General features: G+C 41.4%; 2 protein-coding genes across 2 annotated transcripts; one reads left to right on the forward strand and one right to left on the reverse strand.

Moving 5' to 3' along the window:
• Positions 1-3138: 3138 nt before the first annotated feature.
• On the reverse strand, positions 3139-5399 carry LOC115672865 (3-ketoacyl-CoA synthase 6). The gene has a single exon (XM_030594883.2). It carries the CDS (start codon positions 5287-5289, stop codon positions 3799-3801), a length of 1491 nt encoding a protein of 496 aa, XP_030450743.1. The 5' UTR covers positions 5290-5399; the 3' UTR covers positions 3139-3798.
• Positions 5400-20179: 14780 nt separating this feature from the next.
• On the forward strand, positions 20180-22402 carry LOC115673040 (tetraketide alpha-pyrone reductase 2). Its single transcript, XM_030595183.2, has 6 exons — positions 20180-20500; positions 20613-20785; positions 20894-21082; positions 21168-21330; positions 21695-21884; positions 22104-22402. The coding sequence occupies exons 1-6, from the start codon at positions 20395-20397 to the stop codon at positions 22243-22245; spliced, it is 963 nt and encodes a 320-aa protein (XP_030451043.1). The 5' UTR covers positions 20180-20394; the 3' UTR covers positions 22246-22402.
• The last annotated feature ends 208 nt before the right edge of the window (positions 22403-22610 follow it).

The raw sequence follows: 22610 nt of genomic DNA on the forward strand, positions 1-22610 counted from the left end.
CCAAACCAGCAATAAATGGTCAACCAGAAAAGTGAGCACATACCATCTCACAGCCAACTGGAGGAGCTTGCCCAATAAATGGATCAGCTACACTTTGGACAACTGGGAATGGACCATCCACGTATACGGGTGTATACGAAGGTGCCACATTTCATATGCAAGGGTTGGGGCAGTGGATCTGAGAAAAGGATAACTCGAGGCAATGAATGCAATTGCACCCCATCGTGAATATTTATACAAGAGATGGAACCACGAATAATATAGGTTCACTTCATTGTATTTGAAATACGCAAGTCAACAGAATTTTTCACTTGAAGTGAAAAACTGTCTGAAAAGTCATAAACCTATTATATAGTCGTTGAATCAATATTGAACTTTCCAATTTGATCAATGTAGTCCTAAATCTTTTGACGATTTTCTAATGTAATCCATAAGGCCAATTTAAGTCAGAAATTGCTGACCTGGTGATCTAGTCAATGCCGGCCGTCTTCCGTGGTATAACCGGTGATTTGACGCGTCTGATTCCACTCAAAACGATGTTGTTTCTACTAATCTTTAATTTCTATTATTTTCTTTTCATTTTTCATTTTCTCTCACTTTTCATATTCCCTGGAAACGGCCGGCGGAGTTGCCAAGGCCTCGGCGATGGCTAGGGACTCAGCGATCGACCACAAGCGAGGACGCCCTTGCCCAGATATAGGCGAGGGCCTACAAGCTCCACCCTCCGAGGTTGTAGTTTCAAGGTCATGCAATCAAGCATATCTCCAACTCTGACATTATTCAAGACCCTATCAACAATGCGCCCATTGACAGAGACTAAGGGCCCGTTTGGTTCGGCTTTTAGAATGCTCATTTGGGGAATGCAAATACCTTTACGTGAAAGGCACTTGAAAAAATGCAAACGGTGTTTGGTAAAAAATTATTTGAAAGCCACTTGGGGAAATGCAATTGTGTTTGGTTATTTTTTTTTACAAATGGGCTTTGGGAGCTTTTTTTTATTATTATTTGCCAGCTCCGGCGAAGAGCTATGGCCGCCGGCGAGCCAGATCTGGCGCCGGCGACCGTCGCCGGAGGAAGCCTGAGGTCGCACGACCCCGGGCGGCCGTCACCGAGGTTGTGCGACCCGGGCGGCGACGGCTGGGTCGCGCGACCCGGGCGGCGGCGCTGGGCGGTCGCGCGACCCTAGGCGGCCGTCGCCCGAGTCACGCTGAACCTAGGCGGCGACGGCTGGGTCGAGCGACCCAGGCGGCCGTCGCTCGACCCAAGCCATCGCCGCTCGGGGTTGCGCGACCTCGGGCGGCATTGCCGAGGTCGCGCGACCTCGCTGGCCCCTCGCCAGCGGCGCTGGCCCCTCGCCGGCCGCCCTAGCCGGCCACGCTTTGCTGAAGAAGAATTTTTTATTTTTATTTTTTATTTTATTTTATTTTTTTAGGAACAGTCAGCATTCCAAATGCTACCAAATGAGCATTTGGAACTCCAATGCTGAACCAAACGGGGCCTAAACCAAAGCGAATGCTCGACTAGACGGGAGCTCTATGGACACCTTGTATTCGAGGGGGATCCAAGCGTCGGGTCTGAGTTTGCCAAACTTCACAACGTTGATCATCTCCTGTAGCTTGACGTTGGTGTAATTGCTCATTGGTGTGGAGACTGATTCGCTATTTTCGAGAGAATCGCAACCGTTCTCCGCTGAAGTTGTATGAGCTCTGAGAGCCGTGAAAAGTTGGAGCGAGCTCGAAGACTAGGGTCTCGGTTGAAGGACAAGGAGGTGGTGGTGGAGTGAGTCGCTGCAGATGCAGGGAAGAGAGGACACGGTCACGACGCCCTTGCCTAAGTAGGGGTGCCCTCGTTGGCTTTTTCTGAGTAAGATGGATAGTGAGGGAAAAGGAAAAAAAAAAAAAGAAAGAAGAATTTCAGAAAATAAAAAAAAAAATTGCAAAACGACGTGGTTTCACTTAAGATCATCCACGTTAGCTGCCAGTTGGATGGTTTAAATTGGAAAATAGTCAAATTGAAAAATTTAGAACTAAATTTGCAGTAATACAATAGATTTATGACTTTTTGGATAATTTTCAATACTTCAAGTGATTCATTAATAGGAGACTGGATGGGTAAGGTAACTGAGACTTCCACTTGAAACAATGGTAATGGTTCAAATGAGGGTTGATGTAGTATGTTGAGTTGGACTTTGCTAGCATAATAGTCTTTGGGTTACTATGAGAGTAACAACATGTTGTGAGTCACAAAGTCTTGAAGTAGTGAATCCCATAACAATTTATAATTATTTATTATTTGTGGTTTTTGTCATCAAAAAGAGACTTTTATTCTCAAAGTAGATTAAAAATTGTCACCCAATCATTTCTCATATAAGATTGGCACAAGAAAAAGGCGAAAAGAGCAAAATGATGATGGTTACTAAATAGAGGGCAATTTGCATAATTTTGCCCTTTCAAACAATTAACGATAAGATCCGTCCATTTCAAGCATGAAATCTGGCATATAACCTCCGGATTCTTGTCACAATTTTTTAAATTCTAAACGGCCTTAGCATTTTGAACTCGAATTAGTAGTGAACTTGCACTTGCCTCATTTTATAATCACTTCCTTTATTTACATCCTCCGCCAAATCATCGTCTACTTATTAGGAAAATGCTACACGATTTAAATCAAGACAGGCGTGAATCTAGAAACCATGCTCATAACTTTTGAAGTGCTCCAGATTTTGAACTTCAAGGATGATGAAGCAAGCACCTTCAATCAATGTAATGGGCAAGATCTAGTATAGAATGACGGATGACCTATCCAAGAAGTTCGTGCGAGTGAAGGGATTTCCCGTATTACTTTTTTCCCTTATCGAAGTTGATTCCTTGGAACTTCGAGGATGTCTTGTTTGTCGACTTCTTTATTCGCCATCACAATGTTGTTTGTTCATTGATACACTATAAGTACATTACTCCAATCAGGGCATGCGTAATCTAATTTCAGCTATATAACTCCTGGCTGAGAGCCAAATAATTTCAGTAAAAAACTAATTTGCACTAAAATATATAAAAACTTGCCACTAAATTATTTCTACTGATAAGCAAGTTTACTACTATAGCAACAGGTTAGTAAGACATATTCAAGGGATGGACCAACTTACGTAATCGTAAAGTTTATTTTCTAGAGTGCAACTTGGAGAAAATTACATAACATAAATGAAAGTTCCATGAACCATATCGTCTCCTTTTCTCACATTAGGTAATAATAAACACTTGTTTCCCGAGTCTAAATTTCATGTATGCTCTTGGCGTTACAATGGGCAGTAGAAATTCAATTCAATACACAGTAAAGAAAAGGAGGAGGACATATCGAGAGAGTATCTACGCAAATTTATAACAGCAGAGAGAATTCACTGTCGACGACCCCAAGAAGACAAACGCTCTCGCTGTGAGAGACAGGGGGAGAGAGAGAGAGAGATGGAAGGTGGGATGGGAATACAAAGATGATGTTGATGATGCTTGTGTATGGGGAGAGAGAGAGAGAGAGAGAGAGAGAGAGAGATTGAGACTGATGACTGAGAGTGACAGATCAAGGGAGGAAGGAGTAAATGTAAATCCACTCTGATTTAGCAAATAACCGAAATCAAAGACAGGAAAGGCCAAAAGAAAAGAAAAGAAACCCAGAGAGAGAGTGAGAGAGAGAGAGAGAGAGCGCCATTTTGTAAAATCCCAATCTACCAATCAAACCCTTTTTTGCTTGATGGCTCGATGATATAATTCTTCTTGTCCTTCTTCTTCTTTCATCCCTTTTGGCCACTCAGAGCTTGACCACTTCAGGGATGTGGACCGGATAACGGTCGATGCAATCGGCCCACGGCCCGTCGCTGGGGATCTTGATGGTCCGGTTGCACTTCCACACGGCGCTGTTGCACTTGAAGCCGCTCCCGAACGCGATCTGCCAGACTCTGTCCCCCTTCCTCATCCGCCCCTTGGCCTCGATGTACCCCAACTCGTACCATAGCGAGGACGACGACGTGTTGCCGAAACGGTGCAGTGTCATCCGTGAGGCCTCCACGTGCTCCGACGACAGCTGCAGGTTCTTCTGGAGCTCGTCGATGACCGCCCGTCCGCCCGCATGGATGCAGAAGTGCTCGAACGCCTCCTTGAAGTCCGGGATGTAGGGCTTCCACTTAGGGTTGAAGATCTTGCGCCCGATGAGGGTCAGCAGGAAGAGCAGCTGCTCCGACGCCGGCAGCACCAGCGGGCCGATTGTCGTGATGTTGGACTTGAGCGCCTCCCCTGCAATCGCCATCAGGTCCTTGGACAGCGATATCCCCACTTTGCCCTCCTTGTCCTCCTCCTCAAACACGCACCGGTACGCCTTGTCGTCGGCCCCCTTGTGCGTCCTGACCACGTGCACCAGCCGGTACTTGGCCCGCCTCCGGTTGGACCGCCTGTTGGACAGCAGGATCGCGGCACCGCCCATGCGGAACAGGCAGTTGGGCAGCAGCATGGCCCGCTCGTTGCCCTGGTAGTAGTTCGGGGTGATGATCTCGGTGCTCACAACGACGGCGTTGGAGTAGGGGTGGACCTGGAGGAGGTCACGGGCGAGGTCAACGGAAATCAGGCCAGCGCTGCAACCCATGCCGGACAGGTTGAAGCTCTTGATGTTGCTGCGGAGCTTGTACTTGTTGATGACCATGGCGGAGAGGGAGGGCGTCGGGGAGAATAGGCTGCAGTTGACGATGAGGATGTCGATGTCCTTGGGCTTAAGGCCGGTCTTCTGGAAGAGGGCGTCCATGGCGGAGAAGATGACGAGCTCGGCCTCGCCGCGGGCGGCCTCCATGGTGGGGCTGGGCGGGATGTAGTGGATGGCGGGGGGTAGGCAGGTCTCCTCGCCGAGGCCGGAGCGCTCGAGGATGCGCATCTGGAACTCGACGCTCTTGGGCTTGTCCTTGAGGATGAGGCGGGAGTGCTCCATGAAGGTGGAGAAGGGGACGCGGCAGGTGACGGGGGGCTTGTAGCAGGCGTAGTCGACGAGGAAGATGGTGCGGGGCTTGGACATGAAGTAGACGGTGGTGACGAAGATGATGAGGAAGGCGGAGCAGAGGATCTGGACGAGGTCGAAGTGGAGGGAGCGCCAGAGGCTCAGGATCTCGTCGGGGCCGAGGCGGAGGACCTTCACCAGGACGGCCGCCATGACGGGGACGAGGGTGAGGGGAATAATGTGGTTCACCAGGTACTGGTACCCCAGCTTCACGTACTTGAGCTTCACCGAGTTGGAGAAGTCCGGCTGGCTCCGAGACATCGTGTCCGAGAGGCAAAAGAGAGAGACTGATGACTCTGTGTGTTGTCTCGTGGTGTGGTGTGGAACAAGGGGCGAGGTGAGTGTGATGGAGGGAGTTATTTAGGGGGAGGAGAGAGATATAAAGGCGCGGCAAGGAGCGGGATGGTGAGGCAATTGAATGGGGGGAGGCAGATGAGGGGATTAAATGCGGAGGGTACTCCCTTCACTCAACGCCCCAGTTAATAATTAATAATGACCTTTCGGGCGATCATTCATTTCATAAACTCTCTCTCTCTCTCTCTCTCTCTCTCTCTCCCCGTCCATTCCACATTTGGATGCATCTTCTAAACCCCCAACTAATTCAGCTATTTGTTCGGTGTATCCGTCCCTATAACTTGTGCTCCTTAGCATCTTTCCGCCCTCCCTTTGCTTTGTTGGTTGACCCAATTATGGAAGGCCCTCTCTCTCCCTCCCTCCCTCCCCGAGCAACTTGTTTACTTTGGTACGGTAATCTGATCATCTCTAACGATCTCGCATCGTCCTTCTGCGTGGAGTAATGCGCCGTAGCCCTTTCTGGGAGGGGGATTCATTAATGAAGACGAACTTTGCGAAGGGGTGAAAGAAAGAAACTGTTGGTTTCATTCGACGGATGGGTCGGATTGTCTTCGCGTCGCACGTTGGGGGTGGAAAGATGTGATTGATGACTTCGCATCGCACGTTGGGGATTGTCTCTAGCATACGTCCAGCGGTTCCATGAAGGAAAAAGGGCAGAAGGACAAAAGGCAGAAAACCCGACACGAGGGCCTCGGAGTTACATGTATTGTCCCTCCCGGGTTTCACGAACAATTATATCAATTCGTGTGGGTTTTTTTCTCACGGCACGAAAGTCCGTGATCAACTCGAGCAAAGGCGAGATCCCATGTTAGGTTAAAGCAAACACCCAATGGGGAAACCTCGAAACAACATAAAATGTAAGAGACTTCGTGATCCCATCGCATACTCCATTACGATCTGGTATCCGACGTAGACCCTGTTCACATGGGACTCGTGCTTATACGAAACGAAGGCGTATGCAATCGGTATATGATAAAGTCCCACTGGCGAATGTGAAAGTCCTTGCCTTGTTTCGTTCTCTAGCTTACGTACGCGAGTGAACCTACGTCTCATAATCAGAGCAGACAAAATCGAGATAAACTCCTCCCTAAAACCTTCCGTTCTGTACGCCGCTAATTAATCCAAACATGTCACACGGGATGCCCCCATCATCTGGTATAGTATCTTCAGTACGAATCTGTTACACCTACATGCAATTGCTAAAATAGCCTTATATTTTTAATCTCTCAGTTCGGGTGCTTGTGGATTTACAGCTTAGAAAATAAAGTTGGCCCGTTTGAATCCCACTAACTATGTGCAAACTGCTATGAGCTGTGGCCACTTGCACAGGTTAGAGGTCTGGAATTAACCAGTTCATGGGGTTTGTCGAGTCTCCATGCACGTGCATCTAGAATATAAATACGTTTTGTGGATTTGATGTTTCACAACATGAGGAGCAGCTTCAAACTTTAGTCCCGCACCCCATAGGAGAAATTTTACCAGGCCGAAACAATGATATGTCGGGCAACCTAGGGTTTTCGAGGTGTTCTTGCATTATGTCCGTGTCATCAAAATACTAAACAAAGGAACACTCGGGTTCCAGTGGAATCCTAGTGTCGCCCGCTTCAAAACCATGAAAAAATGGACCGTCTCTCTTCTTCTACGGGTTACGTCGAACAGATTCAGAGCAAGAAAAACAAAGCATTCTTGATACATATGATTGGTTAGATTGATAGACGTGATCCTGGAAAGTATATCTGTTTATCTACCTCGTACGATTATGGCATAGACGGTTGGGTTAATGGTTGGGAAGTTGAGAATCTGGGATCAACCGGCATGTACTTAAGGATTCTTGTATTTCAAGTGGTATTTATGTAATCCCTAGACCTACTGATGACTAAACAAGACGAGACATACATTCACACTTGTGGGGTCCAAGAGAGAACTCTACATCAGTAGGACATCTGTTCTGACTATTCGACTACTGCTAATGAATGATGCGGAGACTTAGTAAATCATTATCATAGACGAGCCTTGATATAACTAGTGTAAACTGTCACATGCATTAACAGTACGACGTGGTTAAGAAATAAGTGCATGAGAAGTTCTAAAATTGACTATGAAACTATGATAGAGTTATGGAACTTTAAAAAAAGTGTGAATAGATCCTAAAATTTGTTCGGTTCCGGCAATCAAGTATTTTCCATAGCTTTGTCTAATTTGAATGACTAAAAATGTTAACTTGTCTTATTTAGTATTTTTTGAGGTCACACGGCACTGAGGAAAGGCCCTTAATTATGTCCTCTTGAATAAAGTCATTCTAAACTTTTCAATGCGCCATCAAAACTCATAAACTAATACCTTGAAACAAATCTACCCTGTCGCGTCTAACTATGTGAAATTCAGGAATATCCCGTCAAAATCTCCGGTTTCGTCCTACAAAATTCTCTTTCATCATTTTGCTCCCGACAAGAATGAGAATGTCTATAATTTCCCTAACTTTCTTAAAATCCTTTCACTAGTCCCTGAGGAGCAATCTTTCTATTCATTGCATATAATTGTTTCACAATAAAATCTTCAAGAAAGTACATAGTAAGAAGATTTACAAAATGATGTTAAGAATTTTCAAATGATATCCGCATCGTTAAACCCATTGAAACTAATGTTTTAATTTTTTTTAGCACGAAATTCGTGGCATTAATGAGGCAAGTATAAATTCTAGTTGGAAACAAAATGTGTGCGGAGTGCAAAAAAAAAAAAGTGCTCGTTGCAAGGAGAATGACCCGACTCTTTACAAATTAGAATCCCATGCGTCATTTATAAAGGCAATAATTAAGATAAACTTCGTTATTATAGATTTGCATGGATGCTAGCATTGCGACAAGTAAATCGCATCAAGTTACCTGTAAATCTACCAGGTTACAATCTAAGTTGTCCGTGCAAATCGCAAAGAAGCTAGTCGATGTAGGGTGTCATGTCATTATGTCCATAAGAGCTTCACTCTCTGCATGTTACCACTTCCGATCGACGTCTAAGATACAATTTCCACTCGTCAATGGCGTTTAAAAACATGATTGACTCAAGGTCAAACAGTCTCTTGTAATTCTGATTTTGCTCAATCTTTCAAAATCAAAGACGGATTCAAAGACGTGATCTTTCTCGATATGCACGCAGTCGGGTGAAAGTGAGATGAGCGGAACACCATGGAAGACCGACCCCGCCGCCACGAAACGATGATATGACGCGAGTCTTAGTTTTTTTTTTCTTTTTTGTTCAGATACGAAAGTCTTAGCTGGGAGGTGGCAAGGTCGCCAACCGAATTCACTTAAGTGGCCGCTTGAATTTAGACTCCGGGAGGTCGCAAGTTCGCCAATCGAATTCACTTCAGAGTTAGCTCGAATTTAAACTCTATTATTTCGCGAAAAATAAATAATTTAAAAAAATATTTTCCTAAAAACGATCGTTTGTATAGTTTAAAATAATTAGCCAATGTTAAATATTTTAATTATTGACAATAATTTATGTCTAAATATTTTCATTGATAATGAAAATATTTTTCGTTTATTTATCTTTATTAGCGATACAAGCGATTATTTTTAAGAAAATATTTTTTAAGTTATTCATTTTTCGCAAATAAACAGAGCTTAAGGAGGGACAAATGTTGCGGTCGCGAACTAATTAGTAGGTGCGATTGCGTTTGTGTCTCGTGGCGATGAGAGCCAGAAAACAGCCCAAAGCACGGAGATTTGCTTATGTTTTGCCTTTTCTAGCCCTAGCCAAAACCAGGAAAAGAAAGAAATGGTACTTTTTTTCCAGTAATGTAAGCTCCTGATTATAGCGACAAGAACACGTGGAGATTAAACGTCATGTACAGGTCATCCCGACTTGATTAATTATCGGACCGTCTGTCCCGTAGGTTAGCGGTAAAAAAAATAAAAGCATGATCAAGTATCGATTTTAGTATTGTTCTATATATATATAAATAAGATTTTATTTGTTATGAATCATTATTGGAAGAAAATAGGGGTCGTATTATTTTGTGCCCTCGTAAGTCAAAACTCTCTTTTTCTTTTGGGTTAATACCGCAAAAAAAAACCCCAAACCGGTATACCTACGATAAATTTACCCCAGACTAATTTTTTTATAACAAAAAATCCCAAACTGGTGCACATGTAACAAATTTACCTATCCGTTAAATTTTTTAGTCAAATTGTTGAGTTGGAATGCCATTGACAAGTGTACCAATTTAGGATTTTACCTCTCTATTTATCACAGATTTACCAATATATGATCTATCATGGTATTAATTCACTTTAACGGAGGGTAAATTTTTCACAAGTGTACCAGTTTGAGATTTTTTGTGGTTACAAAATTAATTTTGAATAAATTTGTCACAGTTTGGAGTTCTTCGTGGTATTAACCTTTTTCTTTTTTATGTTGGAGTTTGGAAGGAGTCTCCTAACGTAGCATCTTTCCGGAAAAGTTCAGCTTTTTTACTATATATTTTCTTGCTTTTTTTAATCAAGTTCATGTAATTTATATTTGTCTGATTAAGTCCTACTACTTTCTTAAATTTTATAATCGAGTTCCTTTTATACCAAATCCGATCAAATTTAGCTGATGTGGGCATCGGATGACACTAAAGTATAACACGATGAAAACGTGCGAGCATAGGTGGAGTAACTTAACTGATGCATGAAGTTTGACGGTGAATAAAAATATAGCCAATACGGATGTCCGTGTTGGAAAAATTTTATTTATGTCACGCGACGGTGAATAAAAATATAGCCAATATGGATGTCCATGTTGGAAAAACTTTATTTGCGTTACGCTATGGTGTCACTCGACGAACCATAATAGCTGGATTTGATTGAATTTGGTAGCCAAAGGACTTGATTAGAAATTTGTGAAAGTAGATGAATTAGATAGACAAATTAAAAATACGGAGACTTGATTAGAAACAATGTGAAAGTACATGTACAACAAAGAAGATTTTTTAAACTATTTTATGCATTAGACTAGAAAGCAATTAGCTGAACTTTCTCTCACCGGATTATGGCTCAACTTATTCTCGTTTCCGCCAACAAATGTAACCGATCGATGCTCCCACGTTATGCCGATTCTCCAAACTACTTTTTTTTTTTTTGTCAAAAGAGATTTTTATTCATTACCAAAATGATACATGAAACGATCCATAGGAAATCTCAAAAGTCCCCATAACAAGGCAAGCCTGTAAAACCCCAAAACAAACCAAAAACCAAAAACCAGAAATCAAAGTATATCATCAAAGCATGGTTGACAAAGATAATCACATGCTCGTCCTTCAAGAACAGATCTGCGACTGCATCCAAGCAAAAGGATCAGCGACCGATCACCGAATTACACATCGTCATCAATGATGAGCATATGCCGGGATCTCCATTTGTAGTTACGATTTTGCTTTTCGGCGGTGTGCGCTAAAGTTCGACGTCCCCAACACCATCACTATACAAAGGCAACATAAAAATATTGAACAAGCTCAAATCTAACACCTGGGAGAACAAGTCCTTTAGCAAGTGCAAGATGCCAAAGCTTTTAACAAAAACACGTTGAACGAGCACAAATTTAACACCAAAGCTACTGTGACCACCATTGAAATGAAAGACGGAGTACTTAATCATTAAAACGCCAAATTACTTTACTTGCCGAATTTTTAGAAATAGCATAACCCTTCGGTATATTGAAATTAGAGACAAATTTGATATAACTTAAATGTTCTTTAAGCATTGGAGCTTAATATTTGAAATAATGGAAAACATAATTACAAAAACAATTTAGGTTCATGTACAACGGGACAATTACCAAATCAAACCTGAACCTATTTGCAAGGATATTATTTCAATACTAAACTTTTCAATTTTAGCCAGTGTAATCTTAAACTTTTACTTGAAATTTTAATGTAGTCCTTCCGGCCAACTACCGTAGAAAACTACTGATGTAGCGTCCGGTCATCACCTGCTGTGCTGCATAGCACATTGAAGTTGACTACTTTACTCGAGCAGACGTCGTGGACTATCACATTAGTGTTTTTCGACATCAAATGGCAGCAATGATTACATTCGAATTTATGCAAAGGTTCTAGACTACACTGATAAAGTTGAAAAGTTTAAGACTGAATTGCTAATTTTCTCCTATTTCAACTCTTTGTTTCTCTGTTTGTTGAAGCAATTAATCAAGCTAGGTTGCTGTCAAAGTCAAATTAACGAGCCCCAAATTATTATTAAAGGAAAGCCCGACAAAAGTGCAGGTACCGTTTTGATGAGATACAGTAGATTGTCCATGCAACCTAAAATCCACATTTTTTTCATGATCTCTGGTAAGGTACCTATTTTTGTCATAGTTCATGATTTTCAAGTAATGCTAAATAACAAATTAACCTTTTTCCCCCCACTAAATATTTCCAGAAATATGAAAGTGAATAATAATGTTTTCATTTAAGACTTTGGGGATATGAAAAATGTAGCTGTCAAAGGGAAATAAAACCTACAAAAATGTGAAGCTTTATCATATGTTTTAAGCTTAAGATTAAGAATACTATATTAATTACTAAAATAATCATAGACCGAATTTTGCTCCAGCTAAGAAAAATTTCTAGATCCGTCCCTGCCGATTTGGGTCGAAGCAATCATGAGAAGTCTTGCTATTCAAATCCATCACTCGCATTCTTCATATGCTTGCCGACCCAGTCTCAGTCAACCCATATTTTGCGGAAGAACCACATTTAACCTGAAAAGTAAACAATCCTTGCAATAAGTTATCGTTGTCATTGGCCTTCCGAATTTCCAGATCAAGATGGTGAAGGAGAACAAGATAACTAACGTGCTGCTAATCGACTTTCGGACTGAGTCGTCGCGCTACGGTGGGGTACCTCAATGCATGATGGAAAATGCAAATTCACATTCAATCATGAAAGATATAGTGGGTTGATGAATACACGAGAAGTTATCAATGAATGAAAGTGAGACTTACCAGAACAGGTCCTTCTGGGTTCACTACATAAATATAGGGAGAGGTACCATGAAAAAGGGACAATGACGGCTGGAGATCTCGCTTAAATTGAGACAAACACGAAATGAGTTGTATATTGCTGGAAAAGAGATGTTAGGTGAATAGTTCTTGTCCGGAAAAAGCGTGCAAGCCACTATGCTTTCCCCCTTATTCAATTGCAGTCGATCTGGGTAGGATTGGTCAAATTGAGGTTTAGTGTACACAAATGTAGTTGAGACTCGAGAGCACATCGAGGAACTTGTCCTAGGCACATTCTTAATAAGGTTTACATCATACGTGAGGACAAAAATGGCTTATTTGATCACGAACGGAAAGTAAGTTCGAATGCCTCGAACAAGATAGACGTGAAGAGGTGACAAGATAGATAGGATAAGAAGAAATACATAAAGAACCACTATTTTAATCATAACCTAATTACGTAGCCAAAGTTTAGCCTCCTTCTCTCTATCTATATCTGCAAATGATAATACCACCGGCGTCGGTGAATACGGTGGGTTTACTGACCATAAGAATGCAATTTAAAAACTTTATCTTTATATAGTGGGTTTACTAAATTCAAACAAGGGATAAGTTACGGAGAATACTAAGGTACCCCTTGATAATTATTGTCATTATATTAATCAAAACCTAATTTCTTTTAGCAGTTGTAGGAGCACACCATCTTGCACCTACTTCGGGAGTCGCACTAGAGATTCCTCCATTGAGGTATGCATTCGTTCGTCCAATAGCTTAGACTCAAACTATTTATAAATTAGAATGATGAGGTTAATTAAGCTTTAGTTATGATTAAATTATCGATTTTGCTTCGATTTATATTGTTATTCTCGTATGAAGTAAGTTAGCTAACCTCGGCAACCCTACCAACAAACTTATTAGGAAATTGGATGTGTACACTTTACCGCAAGTGGCGATTAGGAAGGAAAAGAATGAACTTAAATAGTTATGAGAAAAAAAAGAAAGATTTGAAATGATTGTGTTATAACGTTGTTTGGATGCTAGTGAGGGAAACAATGAAAAGAAAGTACTATGACATTTATATTGCTTTGTGTATTTAAAAAGAGATATAAAATATATGCCTAAATGAGATTAAAAAATCCCACCAAATATGGAGGAATTTGGAGAGATTATAAACGAACATAAAATCGACTCTACTATCTCTCGTAATCTCCCCGTCTCTTTCCTTTTATCGAAACTAGATCGTATTTTTAGAATCTTTTCCCTTCCTTCCTAATTATTCCTACCGAACTACGTATTAATTGCACTTGCATCAAGTCAATAACATGATTAGAACACGGGGTTTGTGGACAATCGTTCGATCTCGTGGTTTACTAATTCTTCCTTTGATCAGCTAAAGAGATCAAAAGAACCACTGCGAATCAAATATATTACTTGCCTTCAAATTAATTCCATTTATTGACCGAACTAATCAATCTTAAAATATTCAATTCAATAAGACCGGGCTTGACGTAATGGCAAACGATTGAATTCGATCGACATAAAGTAAAGAGGGTTGGAACAACAACCATCTCCCCAACCACCTTCTCCTCCGATTGATGAATGTCATCCCCACATAGGATAAGCCTGTCCCTTCAATGGAGTAATGAAAAACACAACAGCTTTTGCCAGATGTTAAAGAGTTTGTCCAAAGCACTTCTTAAGTCTAACCAAATGTACTTTGAAAATTATAAAATTATTATTTAAAGTATTTGACTTTGTTCAAATGTGTAGTTGTTCCGTTATCAAAGTATTTTGGAAAGTGTTGTCTTTGTTAAAATATGTCTCGAGTTTGAGACTATGGACGATTTTGATCGAAAAGTGCATATGGATATTCAAGTCATATTTTCATAAATATGGATCCCTTAATCAGGAAAGCCTATTGGACTTGGATGTTGCCGGTCCACGAAAAGCAGAAGAGGAAAGGGTATTATCTCCTTTGTTGCCGAGTGGAAAGCAGAAATATAAAAAAAAAATAAAGTCAAATATTTGCTGGAGGAAACAAATATTCTTTCCTAATTGATGTTGGAGTCAACGGCTCGGACAAGAAAGTCCAACGTGGCTTTTGATTCAGACCATGGCTCGGTCAACTCTTGGGCACATATAATATATTCTACTGCGGCACCTTGGGAGGCAGAAATTGAAGAGTGCAGAGTGCCCCAGAGAAGACTTGAAGCACCGAAACGAGTGCTTGGCAAGTTTTGTGGGTCTTTCTTCGGTAAATTGTGTCCAAGAGTGAGCGTAAGTGATTGTAGCGGATTAAATCTTGTGTAAGATTTGTCAATTCTTTCGTAAGATTAAGAGATTATTTCGTGAGGAATTGTGAGGCTAAACACTGCGTGAGTTATTGGGTGTAATTGGAGCCTGGAAAACACTTGGAGTATTTGAGTGACTCGAGTATGGTTGTAATTGATGTAGCTAGCAAGGATCACCTAGAGGGGGGTGATTAGGTGATCTTAAACAATTTTTAATAATTTATGCGGAAACAAAATAAATCACAATAGAGTCTGAATAAAATTCAGATTCAAGACAGATTATATAGACGGTGCTCTTGATATGCAGAATGTAAAATAAGAGATAAGGGATAGAGAATCTGCATACAAGTTTATAGTGGTTCGGCTTATAGCAAGCCTACTTCCACTCTCCCACGCTTACTGACCTCTACCATTTGGATTTCACTATGTAATCAAGAGGAATTACAACTTCGAGTGTTAACACTCTTGTGTATGATAGGACTCTCTATCTCACACAATCACTCTTACAAAGTGTCCCTCAAGATCTTAATGTTTTGCTCAGAACGACAAGAGAAATGATTGGAGTATGCTCAGACTTTGGACTTGTTGATTCTTGATTCTGTACTTTCTTCTGCTGCTCGTTGATCTCCTTAAATACTCCTCTACTAGCCGTTGGACAGCTTTCAGAGGATCATCTTCCAATCTTCACCTTGGACAGATTTGTATAATAAGGATTGAGTAGCCTTTGGATGACAGATTCTGAATCCCGCTGATTATGGTCGCCCATACAATCAGAATCTTGGTTTCCATAAGTAGAGCTTTGTCCGTTGAAATGCATTCTTATCGTAATGTTTGATTGTCAATCAATTTGATTGAGATTGAGACAATCAGAACATGCCTTCTGTGAAATCCATGCCAGATCACTAGCTGTTGTGTTTCGTTCTGAATTCTGCGTCTGAATAATTTCTGCGTCTACGTCTGCATCTGAATAACTTCTGCTTCTGCATCTGCATCTGAATAACTTCTGCGTCTGAATCTCAAAACCTGAATTATGTGGGTCTTCAAAAACATACTTGACAGCTTGTAAAGTCTGAATAACTTCCTTCTGAGTTTCCAGAATATAAATACCTGGAATAAATTAGTTCAGAATAAGTATCAGACTTATAATAACATGGAAGGTTTTGTCAACTTCAAAATCAATAGGAGTTTTCCTCAACAGTAATATCCGTTGTATCGCTTGATCTATAGTAAAATTCGCTGTTGCTCTCTCCGTGGACGTAGGTCACTATGACCAAACAACATAAATCTGGTGTCCAATTTATTTTCTTAATCTGTCAAATTTTATTGTTCGATCGCTTGGCTTCCGCAACAGTCTTCAATTCCTATTAACTTAAATACGTCACAGGGACACTTGTTCACAAAACCCACAACTTTTTCAAATTGAAATCGCTTATAAGAAGATATCCTACTTGAAGTGAGTGACTTTCTCGTGATTAGTATAATTCAATGACGAAGAAAGTGAACAAGTGCTTGAGCAATAGCATACACCTGGAAAGGTTGTATTACAATGACTTTTTGTAGTATAAAAGAAAAGCACCTTTCGACTGTGTGGAATTGCGCTTATCACCTACCATTTCTGCATGTTTGAGCCATAGACTACGTGAGATTGTGATGAAAAGCAAGGTTCTTCTATGGAATTACTTCAAGTCAACTGCATTATGCATGCAAGGGCCTACATTATCACATTTAGGTGGAAAGACTATGATGGGACTTTGGACTTGAGTGGCAACTGGCAAGACATAATCAATAACAACGTAACGTGGTTGCCATCCTAAAAGAAGTTCTTCGCATAGATAAGTGAAATAAGCGGGAATAAAAGCGTCAAGAGAAAAGTCATTTGTACTTTCAAATTTTCAACTCTTTTTTTTCCTCAAATCTTGTATTTTTCATTTAACCAAACACCCGAAATCTTTGAAAACATAAAGATATCAACGTGTGAAGTTAATTAATCGATTAATTATATATTTTAAGCTCAAAATTTTGTTTGTTTCCAAAAGTTTAGAGGAAAGCAAGAAGTAAAAGGCAAAAGTTCTAATAAGATGCCCCGAACAGCCAACCTGGAAAAGGCAATATAACCGAAAAAAGTCATATTTGAAATTTATCTGCTCTAAAGAATACGAAATATCACGAACTACATTTTGGTGATCATGAGTTCAAACTTCATTGGAAGCACTTTTGGAGTAAAATGAATCATTATCGGTGCTTCTCACAATTAAGAGATGCAGGACTCCCGTGCGTGCCGGTGGGACAACCCAATCCGCCAGGAGGATTTACCGAGTTGTGCATACGTGCAGATCATCCTCATTTTTGAACTATTGCTTTTCGTCGTTCCTTCTATCAATGCAAATTATCTGCATGTTTGTAAGCCAACGGAATGTGGCACCCAAACCGACCCGAATCGGGCCCAGCTAGCTGCTCTTTCGTTCGTATTTTTTGCGTCGAGCCCTTTTCGATCACCTTAACATATCAGCGACGAGCCCGAGTTTCGTTCTTACTGTTTATAAGTCAAGAAAATGGGGAGAGAAAAAGAGATCGTCCAGGACCAGCCCAAGTTTCAGGACTATCAGGGAAGAGCCCAAGTTTCATTTCATTGTTTGTAAATTGCAACAAAATTGCGAGGGAAAGAGCTCGTCCATGAGTTCAGCCGGCCCGAGCTTCAGGGCTGTCAGCGACGAGCCCAATCCAAGCTTTTCGCGAGAGGAGGAGGAGGAGGAGCCAATTATTGCGTCTCTTAACACCTTAATCTTACCATGGCCAAGGCAAAAAAAAAAAGCCCTGATCTTAAGTAAATCTTTCAACATCTGGTTGAGAACGGAGCTGAGAGAATGTTCGCTCGAGTACTCGCCACGTGGCACTTCATTTTGCCTATGTGTTCGCCTCGTGGCACGGCATGGGAATTGTGACGATTGATAGAACAAAACTCATCAGGAACCAATTGGGTAGGGGAATGAATGCCAAATAAAAAAAAAAAATAGGTGATGGAATGGATTTGATGACCTTCATGAGGAAAGACGATGAAAATGTTCATGAAATTGGTAGGTCAAAAGATAAGGAAAAGACAGATGAGAGCTTCTATTCCGAAGGTTGATTTCTTCCTCAATTTGAACATCCACCGTATTAAAACAACTAAATGGGATTTGTGGATGAAGACTTGCTTGATCTTTTTATGAATCCTTGTAGGCATAGAGGACAGAGCATCAGATTTTGGTTGAACAAATAGTAAATTGGGTCTGAACTTAAAAGGCGTTTTTGTCTTTATGGTCGAAAATGCCGTGCCCGAAATGAACTCTTGCTTTTTACCTTTTACTTGATTTAAATATTGTAACCGACACACTTTGAATTATGTAACTCGAAACACATGAAACTTTCATAATATATATAAGTTTTGGCACGTCAATTCACACGCAATTCTTTTAAATTTGAATAAAATTTTAAAAATTTTGGTAAGAAGCTTAAAAAAAATTCTCTTACTTAATCCTAAACGTACAGGCCCATTAAACAAAGGCATTTTCTAGTAAATTTTGCACATTAGCATGTAGGCATCGGCAAACATTCCACATTTTAACGACATTCTCGAACGTGATGCTTTTAGAGTTTTACCGAAGATTAGAATCATATTTCCACACTTTGATTTTTTTCCACACCATGATTACAAAGGCAAATATTGCTTGTGACAAGAAAAGAGGACTAAAGTCAAGAAGTGAATTCTTTCGGACTCTCCCAAGCGAATCATAATTAGAAATTGCATATACAGAAAAGGTAATGAGATTAGCAAAGAGACTGAAATTATAAATCATGATTCACCCTTAAGCGCTCCCCAAAAATAAAAGAAGACTTGGGTTCATGCTGGACCAACCTATCCGAGGGATCAAATATTCTAAACTCGCGTGACGTCCACCAATATGAGGATTCGGATCACTTAATCCAAGCGAGAATGCGTCGTGAAACGTGAGACGACGCTTTAATTGCCTTATCGAGAACTTCATGTCTATCTCAGAAATCGTAGCATTCTATTTAGTGTGTTTCGCCGGAAAAGCTCTCGTGACGAAATATAATTCACCAAAAATCGTTCTTCGATTTTCAATAAGAGAAGACCGGGTTCTATGGCGATTCCGGACAGGAGATATCCAGGCGCAAACAAAGAACAATGCAACTCCAGGCCGTGATAAGATTCAGCCAATATGAACTTCGAACTTTATAAACAATTCAAACAAATCCGTCCAGCAATTTACTGGCGGCATCTGAACTCTATCGATCCCATATTACAGAACTATTGTGCTACAAACGTAGATGACTACAACTAAGGAAATTGAAAGTGCAGGATTGGAAAGTAAAAATGATTAAAAGATAATATTTTGATTGTGTGTTCGCGGGGGATTTTTCTGGCTATGGGGTAGTATTTATACTGTGAGCATGATAACCGCCTTCCGATGCCTTCGATCAAATCATATCCAATAACTACCATTGATCTCATTTTCGCCGTTTATTTTATGACACCTGTCCTTTAACTACCATCGATCTTATCTTTTTTCTTCATTTTCCTCGTGCCCATTGTTAACCGTTAATTTGGTCTCGTCTTTGTTTCGGACACCTGTCCTTTCCCATGAGATAACAATCATCGATCCCTTCTTCGTCCTAACACCTGTCCTTCCCCATGAGATAACCGTCATCAATGCTTCCGTCATCGATCCTTTCTTTGTCTTAACACCTGTCATTTCCCATGAGATAACTGTCGTCGATCATTTCTTTATCTTGATACCTATCCTTCGTATCAAACCATCACTAACTGTGCATAAAACCGTGTGCACCTTTTCTTGTCGACAGCCTAGTCTCCCCATAACAATTTTTATCGATGACTTTCACTACAGAAACTCTGGTGGCGCTTACCTCTTCTACGACGCCAATCTTTTCAATTTCAAATTCTTAAATCTCCCGTCAGGATATTCCAATGGTTACTAGCTGTCTGCTTCCGTAATCAACCTTTTATGGGTTACGTCATCTTTTGACGACCTTTATGCATTTATCTCTGCTACTTTATACATCTCCTACTTTAAATTTATTTTTACTGTCGACGACCTGATTAATTATCGGTGTCAACAGAGTGATTATCAGACGGAACGGAATCGATTCCCTTTTTCCCCGCTTTATTTTTATTTTTATTTTTGTTGAAAGCATCATGTGGAGTTGGTTGGGCAACTAAACTTTTCCCAACCTTATGCTTCCCCCCACTAAGTCCAACCCTACAGAATCCTATTGATGTCATGATCCATTCTCTAAAGAAGCCTAGGCTCCTCTCATGATGTCTACTAGTGAAGTCTTCTTCTAAGCATGCTTTGTTACATAAAGCAAAAGCTCACATTTCCTTTGCAAGTGCATGTGACTCTGACATCCTTTCCTTTGGAATTAGCCAACAAACGATGAATACTCTGGTGAATCGATGCAACCGTTGAAGGCACGAAGTGGACCACGTTTGGTAATCCTCGAACCATGTAGCCTTTGCGAAACTATAACGATTGAAATAATAATCAAAGCAGAGGAAAACGATGGAGAAATGCATTTCTCGTGACGCCTCGGCGTCAGAGTAACCCCATTCCATACATAGACAGTAGCTACTGGGACAGTTGAATCACACATTCACGTCCTTTTGCTCTGTTTTCTGTCTCTGTGCGCGCGTCTCTGACAGAGGGAGGGAGAGAAGATGCCAGAATACTGCGTGACCGGAGGAACAGGGTTCATTGCTGCGTATCTGGTGAAGTCCCTGCTGGAGAATGGACACACTGTTCGGACTACGGTCAGAGACCCTGGTAAGGAAAGGAACCAGCAGTCTAGCTGGTCTTTTTCACTGTTTACTCGCAAGAAGAAAGAGGCAAATCTTTCATTTGTGTTTTGAAAACTGTTTTTTCCTGGGGCAAACAGGGGATGATGGCAAGGTTGGGTTTCTGAAGGAGTTCAAGGGAGCGAAAGAGAGGCTGAGGATAATGAAAGCGGATCTGACGGTGGAAGGAAGCTTCGACGCGGCCGTTCATGGAGTCGATGGCGTCTTTCACACCGCCTCCCCTGTTCTCATCCCTTATGATGACAACGTCCAGGTAAAATCTTTGTATTACTGGTCAGCTTCTGTTTGCCTTAGTAATAGCCTACCTGTGTATGATTCTGACTCCTCCGGGTGCTTCTTGGTGTGCATTGTGCAATTTCAGGCAAATTTAATTGATCCATGTATAAACGGCACCTTGAACGTGCTCAAATCCTGTTCAAGAGCGAGTAGCGTGAAGAGGGTCATTCTCACTTCTTCCTGCTCCGCGATAAGATACCGAGACGACGTTCAGCAGGTTTCGCCCCTCGACGAATCGCACTGGAGTGATACCGAGTACTGTAAACGCCACAATGTGAGATCGATTGGAGTGTGTTCTCTAATTAGAAACTCTACAATACTGAGTACTGCAAAAACTATTGTTGCTTCGCTTGGTGCAGCTTTGGTATGCATATGCGAAAACCATTGCAGAGAAGGAAGCGTGGAAAGTGGCAGAACAATATGGGATCGATCTAGTGGTGGTGAACCCATCTTTAGTGGTCGGTCCATCGCTCGCTCCGCAACCGACGAGCACACTGCTTTTGACACTTGCCATTGTGAAAGGTTAGTTTTACAATCCCAGCGTCACACCCACCAGGGACTTCCCTTTTCTGATTCACGAATTGTCCTCCGTCAGTTAAGCAATTCATATCGACATTAATAAGCCATCAAGTTGTCGCATCCACTAGTTCCGCGCCGTAAAATGTTGTGCTGAAGTACATCAATTACGCTGTACTGCCCGTTAATTAGTACACCTGATTGAATAACTTAAAACCTGATCAAATTGGATGATGATGCTGGTTTACTAGAACCAATGAGCAGAATCTATTTCTCCTTGAATTGACTTGGTTCGGTGATGTAGATATCGTTAAAAGTATGTTTCTTTCATCTGCAAGGAAAAATTTAAGTCTATAGGCACTCTCGCCAGGTTTACAAGGAGAGTACCCCAACATGACGGTCGGGTTCGTGCACATCGACGACGTGGTTGCCGCGCACATTTTGGCCATGGAGGAAAAGAGAGCCTCAGGCAGGCTGATATGTTCAAACTCAGTGGCTCACTGGTCTCAAATCATTGAGATGCTCAGGGCCAAGTATCCACAATACCCCTTTGAGAACAAGTGAGTATAACAACAAAGGCGGCAAATTACTTTGCTCGACTTCACTACTAACAGCACATCTCTTTCAAGAAATTATTGTCCGCGCTCGCGCTATCAAATCTAATCAATCGCTTGTCGAGCAAGCTCAAGTGTGGTGTCTTCGACTGCATTTAGTCGTATCTTCTTCTACACGAATCCATAACATTGATCTGCAGAGTTTCTCTTATTCCGATACTGTAGGTGCGGCAGCCAGAGCGGAGATAATAATCCACACAGCATGGACGGTGGCAAGATAATGGAGCTGGGGCTTCCTCCATTAAAATCTCTGGAGCAGATGTTTGATGACTGCATTAAGAGCTTCCAAGACAGAGGCTATCTGTGATGGCAATCCTGTTCTGTGAGCAGATACCAAAATAATCTGAAACTCGGATCAAATAATGGAAGCCATTTCCACATGTTTGGAAGCTCACTTCTTTGACGTTTCGCAGGAGGACATTCACTAATTTAGGGTGGCATTTGATGCGGTCTTTTACCTTAAATTTCTATGATTAGCCTCTTTGCTTATTGTATGTAGGTCTGCGTTCACCCCCTCCCTCCATATCCTCCGTACACCACCGCCCAAACTGCCCCACGATGCCAAGCTCGGACATGAACGCCAACATGAAACTCGGCTGGCCACCGCCCATCTTTACTGCGGTTGAACAACAAAGCAACCCGAATTCGCTCCATCCTGTACTCATATATGAG

The sequence above is a fragment of the Syzygium oleosum genome, unplaced genomic scaffold (assembly GCF_021117445.2).
Source record: "Syzygium oleosum isolate NSW1041296 unplaced genomic scaffold, Sole_v2.1 Sole_v2.02, whole genome shotgun sequence".
NCBI lineage: Eukaryota > Viridiplantae > Streptophyta > Magnoliopsida > Myrtales > Myrtaceae > Syzygium > Syzygium oleosum.

Coding starts and splice junctions, on each gene's coding strand:
- LOC115672865 (XM_030594883.2), bottom strand. CDS start 5,289: ATGTCTCGGAGCCAGCCGGACTTCTCCAACTCGGTGAAGCTCAAGTAC.
- LOC115673040 (XM_030595183.2), top strand. CDS start 20,395: ATGCCAGAATACTGCGTGACCGGAGGAACAGGGTTCATTGCTGCGTAT. Junction 21,083..21,167: donor AGTACTGTAAACGCCACAAT/GTGAGATCGATT, acceptor CGCTTGGTGCAG/CTTTGGTATGCATATGCGAA. Junction 21,331..21,694: donor GACACTTGCCATTGTGAAAG/GTTAGTTTTACA, acceptor CACTCTCGCCAG/GTTTACAAGGAGAGTACCCC.